The sequence below is a fragment of the Lipotes vexillifer genome, unplaced genomic scaffold (genome assembly GCF_000442215.2).
Source record: "Lipotes vexillifer unplaced genomic scaffold, Lipotes_vexillifer_v1.1 scaffold238, whole genome shotgun sequence".
Taxonomy (NCBI): domain Eukaryota; kingdom Metazoa; phylum Chordata; class Mammalia; order Artiodactyla; family Lipotidae; genus Lipotes; species Lipotes vexillifer.
Window position 1 is genome coordinate 1,837,334 of NW_006785665.1, and position 10,076 is coordinate 1,847,409.

The following is a 10,076-nucleotide window of genomic DNA, read 5'->3' on the forward strand; positions in this document are numbered from 1 at the left end:
CCCCCTCCCCCTAAGCCACAGGTCTAGAGAGCAGAGAAGCCAGCAGGAGAAACAGGGCTCCCAGATCCAGCCAGCCTGAGCTGGGAGAAGCAGGAAGGAGCGCCGTGATGCTTTCGGAAGGCATCTCAAGGGTGTCTCTTCCCTAGTCCCGCCTCCCTGGCCTCCTCAGACACCAGAAGAGGAACTCCAGAAGTTCTCCTCGGAAATACCTTTCCTGTGGCAGTGCAACGCAGCACTGACAGAGGAAAACAACGGAGCTGCACGGTCCCTGTCCTCGGGGGCTCACACTCACACAGCCTGACAACTGCAGGATTTTGTCCCTCAGTATAACCTCCTCAGTTCCTTCTGCTCCGAAAGGTGGGGTGGTAGTAATACTAATATTAATACTGATACTCAGACTAATACTAATAATCATATAATGACAGCAAACACACCTAATTGCGTACAAGACACTGCTCTAAATATTATAATATTAACTCACTTAATCTCCACAGCTTCCCTACTGAGATAGGTGCTAATACCACGTGAGTGAGGAAACAGGCACAGAGAGCTACATCCAGGGTCCCTCCAGGGTCCTACAGCAAGTCGGGAGCAGAGCTGGAAATCACTGATGTACTGCTCCACCTCCCGTGCTATAATGGCCTCCAGAGAAATTAAGGGGGCGATTTTCCTTCCCCTCCTGGAGGCTTTGATTAGCGCTTAAAAGACATGCGATGAGAGGACTAAGACACACCCTTGCAGGTGAGGGAAACCCCAAGCAAAGACAGGGAAGCAAGAAAGAGCCTTTGTGGTTTTCTCAGCCGTGTTTGGGGAGCTCCCCTCTGTGGGGAAGCAGCTGCTGTCACCCATGGGCTCATGACTCAGACCTCACGAGCTCTGTGGCCAGGGAGCCACAAGCACTCCCCAAGAGACCGCTGGGGGTGGCAGTACGGAAACCAGTGCCTCTCCAACCTCCTTCCCAGTCTTGCCTGACCACCAGCTCCAAATGCCATTTCTTCCCTAGTTGGAGTCTTCAGCCCTAGCAGGGACCCCAAGCAGACACTGGCCAGGCATTCAGCCCCAGAGTGGTGCTGCTGCCCGTGCCTGAGTCCACTGGGGGTTGGCGGTGGGAAAGCCGGGCACATGCTGACTGCTGCCTCACAGCTAGGGCAGGAAGGACTGGGCTGGCAGGGAGGACAGGGTGGGGCAGGCAAGGGGAACTGGAAGGGTGGGAACCAGGGGCTCCACAGGTGACTCATCCTCAAGCACACAGTACTCTGGCAGGGGTTGGGAAATCCTCTGGTGCTCACAGGGGAGACCCTGGCTTTACCCACGTCCTGCCCCAGGCCCGTGCCATGTCAGTGGGTTGCCGGCTTCTCCCTCCCATCCGCCAGGCTCCTCCCACACAGGAGTGGCTCCATCCCAGCGGGCTCATGAGGCAAGAAGGGCTGGGCATCCTGTTTCTAACTCTTCCCACGTCTGGCATATCTGATCGCAGAAGGAGAGACGAGTGGGGTGGGGGAGGGCAGGGGAGCAGAGAGGAAAAGAGTAAGGTAGAAATGAGACCTGGGAGCTGGCGCATGTGGCCCCAGGCTGGGGCTCTGTTACGCTGGGGCTGGCTGGTGGGATAGGGAAGCCAGGCTCCAGGGCCACTGCAGGCCAGGACTCTGGGGGCTGCCTGGGGGGCGGGGGAGGGGGAGAAAGGCACGCAGCACAGCAAAGGGGCTGAGGTGGGCACTGGGCCAGGCGCTGACCCGCCCGCTGAGTCACCCTCCTCAGCCCAGCTCGGATGCCAGATATGGAAGCCAGGGTCGGCCGCAGGCCTGTTTGGGCCCGCTTGCTGGGAGCAACTTGCTAGGCCCCGAGGGAGAGGCCCCCATTTCCTCCGCTGAACTGAGGAAGAGACAAGGGGAGCAGCGACAACGGGCTGGGGCTAAAAATAAGAAGTGGGAGGGGCAGATGGCCAAGGGGGCGGTGGAGGAGCCGGACCAGCCCAGCCGGAGCTCCCTCAGACCCGCCCCTGTCCACTCACTGGCCCCGCCTCAGCCTCACCGGCCCTCCGTGTTCCCCATCGCCGCGGATCACAGACGGGAGGAGGGGGAGGGGAGGCAGGCGCACAAAGGGCCCTGAGCCCCCGAGCGTCTCCTGCCTCACAGGAAAGGGAGCCCCCTGTGGCTGGGCAGGGCAGAGCAGGGCTGGGGGCAGAGCAGTGAGTCCCAGCCCTCCTGGCTTGGCGAGAGTTCTCCCCTCTCTTCCCAGGGGTCTAGACCTCTGCCCAGGCTGACTCCCTGCCAGGTGATGGGGGGCTCCAACGGCCACCCCAAGCCGCCCGCACGTTCCTCCTTTTGTTCCAGCAACTCCCCCCACTGAAATGTATCCTTCCCTCCCTCCACCTATCCAAATCCACGCCCCCACCTCCGTTTGAGCCCCGCCTCAGCCCTGCGCCTCCAGATCCAGTCCCAGCCCTCTCTCCTCTTCCAAGTGCGTTCAGCTGTTGTTTTATCTGCTGGTTTATTCTCTTTCCAGTAATAAGTGTGTCTCCGGGCTTTTTCTGTATGTCCCTAAATGCCCTGAGACTAGGAGGAGCTCAAGGCTTCTAGGGGGACCTCCTCCTGGACCAACTCCTGCCCTTTTACAGATGGGGAAACCGAGGCCTGGAGAGAGCAGCCTCAGACCCTAAAACCCTGCCCACCCAGTCACCTGAGGACACTCACAACAGATGGAGACAGACACAGAAAATGGCATGACACGCACAGAGGGCGCAGAAAGTACACAGAGACACCCAGGGAGAGAGCCTGGAAGACACTTCGACTTCTGCTCAATTGCTGGGAGCCACCCCAGTCTGCGAGTGATGATACAGAGACTTAGTGAAACAGCCCTCAAACGTCAGCTACTCCCACAGCTGTGTGTGGAGCCATGAAGTTCGACGGTCCCCCACCCCCAAAAGTAACCACTGCTTGGGTTCTTGGCTGGTCTGTGGGTCTGCCATCCCTTTCAGGTATGGGTAGGACGTGGATAGGCTGGGACATCTGGTTCCCCACTCTGGCATTCAAGGCACCAGCCCTTTCTGGAAAGGAGACCTTGAAGAGAGGAACTGAGGGGGGCAGGTGTTCCAGGGACTTAGAAGCCCCTTGAGCCTCCCCCAAACGCCACCCTGTGAAGTTCTGAATGTCTTGCACCTGGAAAGCACATGGTAGAGGTCGACCCCCAGTATGTGGGTGCATGCGCCTCCCCACACAGGCACAGGCACGGCTCTGCTTCCGCACGCCTCCCTTGGGCGTGACACCTGCCACATATGCTCGGGGTCTGAGGGTCCTCAGATCCCCTTCCAGAGCCACCAGGCTCCCAGCTGTCTTCGCCCCAGACAAAGCCAGGTCTAATTCCAAGCAGAGGGAGGGTTGGGATGGGGGAACTGGTGCTGAGAGGGGGACAGGAGGCCTGTTGACACGTTCGGACGCAACTCCAGCAGAGGCGCTGGGACTGGCAGGGGGCCAGGCCTGAGTCACAGCTGCTGGGTGTATCAACGTGGCATTGTGCAGAGACAGGAGAGGCCTGCAGCCAGAAGCCAGGGCGCTGGGGTCCTGGACAACAGGCAGCGGGCTTCCTGACCAACCGCTCCCTCCAGGTCCCATGCCAAACTCCACTTTCCTTCTTCCTGGCCTGTTTCTCCAGAAATTATTCCTGTGTTGTCATAAAAATGCAGGGCTGAGGCCTGGGAACAGACCAAAATAAGTGGGGGCATAGAGGGGAGGGAAGGCCTGGGAAGAGGTAGGATGTCCTGGGGGTGGGAGGGAGGGAGGCCACTGGCCATAAGGTGGGACATTTAGGGGATCCCTACAAGGTGACTTAGCAGTCCCTTCTTAGGATGTATTAACCCTCAGCCTGGTGGCTCATGGTTATTAACCCTGACAACAGTGGGAAGGGGGTGGGAGCCGCACCCCAAGATGGAGAGAGGAAGTGGGGAAGGGCCGAGGAGTTCTGGTACCACTGCATTCCAACTCCAGCCTGGGAAGATGCAATGCTCTCTCCCAGCCAGCAGAGGGTGGCAGCGTTGGAGCTTCAGGAGGAGGAAGGGGGTGCCTTGGCCCCCTCTCAACTGCCCAGGTCTGGGACCCTTGAACTTAAGGGTCTCTAACTCCCCTGAGCCAGTCCCTAAAGGAACTCCTGTGTTCTGCTCCCCTCCATCTGTCCCTCATCTGATTCAGGCCCTCATCCCTCTTGCTGCCACTCAACAAGAACACCCATCATAGTTTTCAATAAAAGGCCATCCCTCTGCCTTTTCTTCTCTGACTGGACAAGTTCAGGGTCTCCCGTCCACTCTCTACTCTGCCCTCTACCATGACTCAGCTCGTCTGCTGGGCCTGGGATTCCAGCCAGAATTATTCCTGGTTTCGACAGGCAGCATTCAAGCTTCCTCTCCCACAAACGGCCAGGGGGAGCTCCTGTCCCCCCACCCTGCCCCGCCTCCTTCCCAAACTGTCGCCTTCCTTGAGAGATTGTTAAGGGCTAAGACTTCCTCACAGCCCAGCCTCAGGTTGCGGGTGCAGGAAGGATAGAAGGGGGGCAGTTCAAGGTCACCCCTGCACCTCCCTCTGATTCCGGGTTCATGCTGTCTAATCCTGGCCAGCACTAAGGTAACAGTCCTGCCTGCCCCAGAGCCTCCCTTCTTTCCCAACACAGATCCATGGGACTCTCCCTCTCCTGCATGATACAGCCTACATGACATGTCCTGAAGGGAGACGCATTAAAAATGTAGTGTCCTTTCCTACCAGCAGTAAAAACAAAGCATAAGCCAAGGATATAATGCCATAATAGTTAACACGTTTCTCACAAACTTTCTCTGAGAAAGAGAGGAGGGTGTTAGTACTTTTAATTCCAAGCTTGTGGGAAATATTTCTATTGTGAATAGCATTGGTTATTAATTATATTCGATTTTCATACTTATAGCGTGGTATTTTAGAGGACTGTTTTCTCACTTTGTGGGTCATTGTACTACTCTGGAACCGGAGGGATCTCTGGAGACCTTCTGCCCTAACCCCTTTCTTTTATAGCTAGGGAAATCCAGAGATGGGGGGTGATTTGCTCAAGGTCACACAGCAATTTAGCGGCAGGGCCAAGCCTAGAACTAAGGACACCAAGGGCCAGGGGCTGTTTCCGCTCCCTCCTGCTACCTGTCATTTTGTTGGTGTACCACCTTGCCTCTTGTTAAGCAGTAAGAGATGCTGCAACCTTCCCCAAAGAACCTCTTTCCCGCTATCTCCAAGAATATTAGAGCTTGGCCTGTGTCATCTTCAGTACACAGGGTGGGGCTCAGGGAGGTGAGAATGGAATGAACTGCCCTGGGCCTCTGAGCCAGACCTGGTCTTGCCTGCTGCAGCTGCTAGAGGTGGTCAGGGGCTGGGGAGGAGGGAGACAAGGAAGGGGGAGCAGAGGGCACAGTTGGTAGGTAAAGGCATCTCCTACCAGTTGTCCCCACAGCTGTCCCTGCCTTCAGCCCTGACACTGAGCTACTGAATCACTGGGGGGTGGGACTGGGAGTGGGGACAATGGGCACGTCCCATGCAAGAGTAAGTCTCAGATTCCTGGAGGCCAGGGATGTGCCGGGCTGGGGCGGGGTGGGGGGGTGGGGGGCATCAATTGTGGGAAGGCAATCAGGGGCCCTGGCAGGAATTACTGTCTGTCTTGTTTCTCTTGGGCTCCTTAAGTACTTACTGCTCAGCCCCCAGGGTTAGCTGTACCTTCTTCTTTCCGTTTGAATAAGAATGTGGACTTCAGGGTGTGGGGTGGGGGAAGAGATGACACCAGGAGCTCCCTCAGGTGAGGACTGGGGCCCAGGTACCCTCGAAGGCCTCCATCCCTGTTATCCTTATGTATCTGCCAAAGGGCACAGCCTCCTTGCAGATCCAGGTAGACAATTCCCATGACAGGTCCCAAGACAGTCTCAAGACAGGAATCACCAGCCTCCCTGAGCTCTGTCTCATGATCCATGGCCTGGCAGGGTCCTGGGTCTTTCCAGGTATGGGATGTGGCAAAGGCTATTGATCAAGTGTTAACAGGCCCTGCAGGACAGCAGAACATTAAGACAACACTGGTCCCAGAGCAGAATCTCCAGACTGCAGGAGTGCGCCTCAGTCGTCCCAACCCGCCTTCCAGATCCTCCAGCCTGTCCCCTAAGCTAGAGAAGGTTTAATGGTACGAGCACATAACTAAGAATCAGAAGGCCTGTGCTCAAGTCCTGACCTGTCACTCCCCTGCTGTGTGACAAGGCACAAGCCTCTACACCTCTCTGGCTTTTGCTTTTCTTATCCTGATGAGAGCTTGGATGAACCTGGGCCTGGCAGGTCCCTGCCTGTCCCAACCAGGGCCGCAAAAGGTGGGCAATTCAGGAAGTCGTTGAGCACCCAGGCCTTGTCTGTGGAGGAAGAGACGCTTCTGCTTTGTGGAGCTGGGATCTCCCCACTTCTGACTCAGCCTTCCTCCACCAGTTTCGCATGGGAAGACACAGACCCTGGCACCATCCCGCAGCCCAAGCCCATAACTCTAGACTCAACTCTAGAACTACTTGTGCATACTGCCTGTCAGGAGTCCCGGTTCCAGACCACGACCAGAACAACCTTAGGAAGGAGGTAGAAAAGGATCCCAGGATGCAGTGGGGAGCGGGGAGCAGAAGATGCAGACATTCAGGCCCCCATCCCTCCCTTTAAGACATCTGCTGTCTCCACCCTGTCTCTTGCTGTCTCTTGTAAAGCCACCAGGGTGGGAGAGAGGGGGGCAGCATCTGAGTCATCCACCCAGCTGTCCTGCTTGGGGCGGGGCCTAGTTCCAAGCCTGGACCCCAGGCAGGCCTTCCCTGATGCTTTCAACCTCCTCATTCTTCCCGCACTTAGGTGTCCAAATCCCTGGGGCTCCAGAATTGAGAGGATGTGTGTATGTGTTTGTGGGTGGGGGTAGTGTTTCTGCTTGCAGCCTGTAACCCAGCCTGATGAGAGGGTGCCCCAAACCCCTGGGTGTGGTCAAGGTACCCAGGCTGGGCCAGGAATCCCCACAAGATCTTACAGACAGCTCTGCATCCCAACCCAAAGCCTGGCCCTGAACTCTGAGCTCTAACTAAACATTAAACCAGGCAACACCTTCTCCCTAGGCTTTAGTGGGAGGAGTTAGGACAATGCCTTTCTTCCTCTCGCAAATTCTTCCTTCTACTCCGCACCTCACCCTGAGCACAGCAGACGCAAAAGGGAGCAACAAATCCTTGCTCCTCCCACTGGGGACACAGAACAGGACAGAAACCCCAACCTGAGCCCTCTTCGACTCCACGCTGCCTCCCATCAGCCTAGGATCCAGGTGTGCAAACCCGCCCCCCCCTTTTCCGGAAGTCCAGCCTCCCCAGCCAGGATGAGTGGGGCAGAGGAGAGGCAGGTGGCTAAATATAACAAGTACACACACCACCCCCGGCCCTGCCCCACATGCGTGCACACCCGCCTGGTGTCCTAGGCCCGACAGCTGCACCAGGAGGCAGAGGAGACAGACTGGCGTGGCTGGGTTAGCGAGAGACCATAGACTTCACTTGTTCTGTTCCCTGATCAATGCCTTCCCCAGAAAAAGATCTGCTAACAATGCCCTTCACAGGGATCTGCAAGGTAGCAGTTTGGTAGTTGCGTGGACTAGTTTAGAACACTAATTCTCTGGGACTCCCCTTAGCTTGCCTCCTGTCTGTCCTGCTAACTAAGTTACTCCTATCACTAGTGGACAATGACAGGAGTGATCCCTTTCAACAGAAATAAAGTCACCCTGAGTTCCCTGGTGGCCTAGTGGTTAGGATTCTGGGCTTTCACTGCCATGGCCCGGGTTCGATCCCTGGTCTGCCTGGAGAACTGAGATCCCCACAAGCCACAGCCAGAGTGCAGGGCAGCAGGCAAGTCACCCTGCCTCTCCACACAATTTCAATTTCCATCTAATCTTCACAAGGGGATGATGGATCTGCCACACTCACCATGCCTGGGGCTAGGGGCTCACGAAGGGGTATAAAGAGCACAGAATACACAGAGGTTCTGAGAAGAGCATGAGTCTGGAGAAGATGATGCCAAGGGAAAGAAGGAAAGTCAAACCATACCCCATCCCAACCAGGGATCTCCAAGCACCTTTAGTGCTCTTTGGCTGAGGCCTTCATAGAAAACAAATTCTTGGGGAGCTGAAGAGGGCCTAAACTTCCCAGCTCCAAAGGCCTTTTTAGAAAAGAGGGAGGAGCCAAGTAGGGTGCGGTAGAGTGGGGCAGGGATGGGTAAGGTAGGAGTGGCCTGAAGCTTCCAACGGCTGGATTTCAAAAATGTCACTATATTCTGGTAGTTGAACAAGGCAAAGAACAACAACAACAACAAAAAGTCAGCGGCTGAGAGGACTGGGCCAGAGCAAAGGCTGCTCAGCTTGGCTGGGAAAATGAAAGCGGCTCACCCCAAGGAGGGAGGCAGGGAGCGACAAGCCCCCAACCCTCCAAGACTCCAGGCAGAGGGTGAGGGTGGGATGGGGGAAGGTGGGGAAGCGGGGAGGCAGACCTGGGCATAGCACAACTTCCTGAGCTGGGAGCCTCTGCCCTCTGTCTCCCTCCCTCCCTTGCATTCCTGGGCCAAGCAGGCCAAGGGCTGTGAGAGCTGTGGGGAAGCCGCTCTCCTGGAGCTCTTTGGAGGGCCTGTCAAGAGTCCAGGGAAGGTCTCAGACAGGTAGGGAGTGAAGGAGAGCTTCCCAACTCTTAAGAGAGAACCCGGGTAAGGGTCGTGCTGAGGGGGCCATCACCATGCCCCTGCAGGGGAAAAAGGGGGTCACCCTGCTTTGGTGACCTCTCTCCAGCACCACTGGACATCTGCCAGCTTGGGAGCTCTGTCTTAGTGGGTGTCGTGTGTTCATAGCTAGGCTGGGCAAAGTTGGCACAGTGCCAAGCCTGCCAAGAAAGTTCTAACAGGAGCCTTTCACCCACTCCAAAGTGTCCTGGGTGCCCAGATTTCTTAGACCTGGCAGGGCCAGTTCCGCTTTGCCCAAGACTCTCCCCCAGGCCCCAAATGACTGTCAAATCCCACCCTGACAGAATGTGGACCTGCCACCAGCCCCTACTTGGCCCTGCTGCCCGCGCCGTTCCCTTATATATTCCACCCTCTCCCAGAGACCCCTCCCTTCTCTGTCCTGTCTTGACAATTTCCCTTGGCACTGCCAGTCACCCGCTGGGGGCGGTTCCGGTGAGGGAGGAGACTATAACGCTAAGTTATCAGCCGTCTGGAGCTCGGCAAGGGCGACAGTCCGCTCGCCCTCTCTGCGCCTCTCCCGGCCCCACGCCGCCACCTGGGCGCACTCACCGTGCCTTGAGCTCCTTGAACTCCTCGCGCACTTTGCTCAGCTCCAGCTGCAGGCGGGCGCGCTCCTTGGCCACCGAGTCGAGGGTTTTGCGGGCATCCCCGAGCTCTGCCTCGTAGGCGGCCTTGATGCCGGACACCTCGCGGCTGACCACTTCCTCGGACTCGGTGATGCGAAGGCGCAGACCTGCGTTCTCCGTCTCCAGCGAGCGCACACGGTCTATGTAGACCGCCAAGCGGTCATTGAGCTCCTGCAGGTCCTCCTTCTCCTGCAGCCGGGTGATGCGGGTGGGCGACAGCGGGGTGGAGCTGCCCTGCGCCCCACCGCGGGTGGCGCGCCGCTGGGACGGGGTCTCCATGGCCGGCAGGGTGGCAACGCTGCCCGCGGGGCAGAGGTCCCGGTAAGGGCAAGAGGCTCGGGCCGAAGGACAGAGACTGCTCGGGGTGGGAGCTCGCCGGCCGGCTGGCTGGCTCTCGTCTGGCTCCTGGCAGGCGTGGGGATCTGGGCCGGGCGCTGTCGGACCTCGGGATCTGGGTTGGCCGGTATGGATGCGGCGCTCCCGCGAACACTCTGAGTCACCGGCGCCGGAGCAAAGGCTCTAATAGGTCTAGGGAATTGGAGGAGGGGCCACTGCTCTTAAAGGGGCCGTCGCATACCCACGGGAGGTGGGGGGGGGCGGGAGGGCTGAGGGGGGGAGAGGACCACCCGGCAGTGGTGGCGGAGGAGGGCTCCACCCTCTCTCGCGCCCCCCCCCGCGT

At 57.8% G+C, this 10,076-nt stretch overlaps 1 protein-coding gene across 4 annotated transcripts in view; it reads right to left on the reverse strand.

Annotated features, from left to right (window-relative positions):
• Positions 1-10,076, reverse strand: part of LMNA (lamin A/C) — a 42,244-nt gene that overhangs the window by 8,826 nt on the left and 23,342 nt on the right. For 2 of the 4 annotated variants that reach the window (XM_007457908.1, XM_007457906.1), the window contains exon 1: positions 9,321-9,871. In XM_007457908.1, coding sequence (XP_007457970.1) covers positions 9,321-9,676 — 356 coding nt within the window. In that variant the 5' untranslated portion in view covers positions 9,677-9,871. Of the gene's footprint in view, positions 1-9,320; positions 9,887-10,076 lie in introns of those variants that run through there. The other 2 variants (XM_007457907.1, XM_007457909.1) reach the window with 2 other exon arrangements.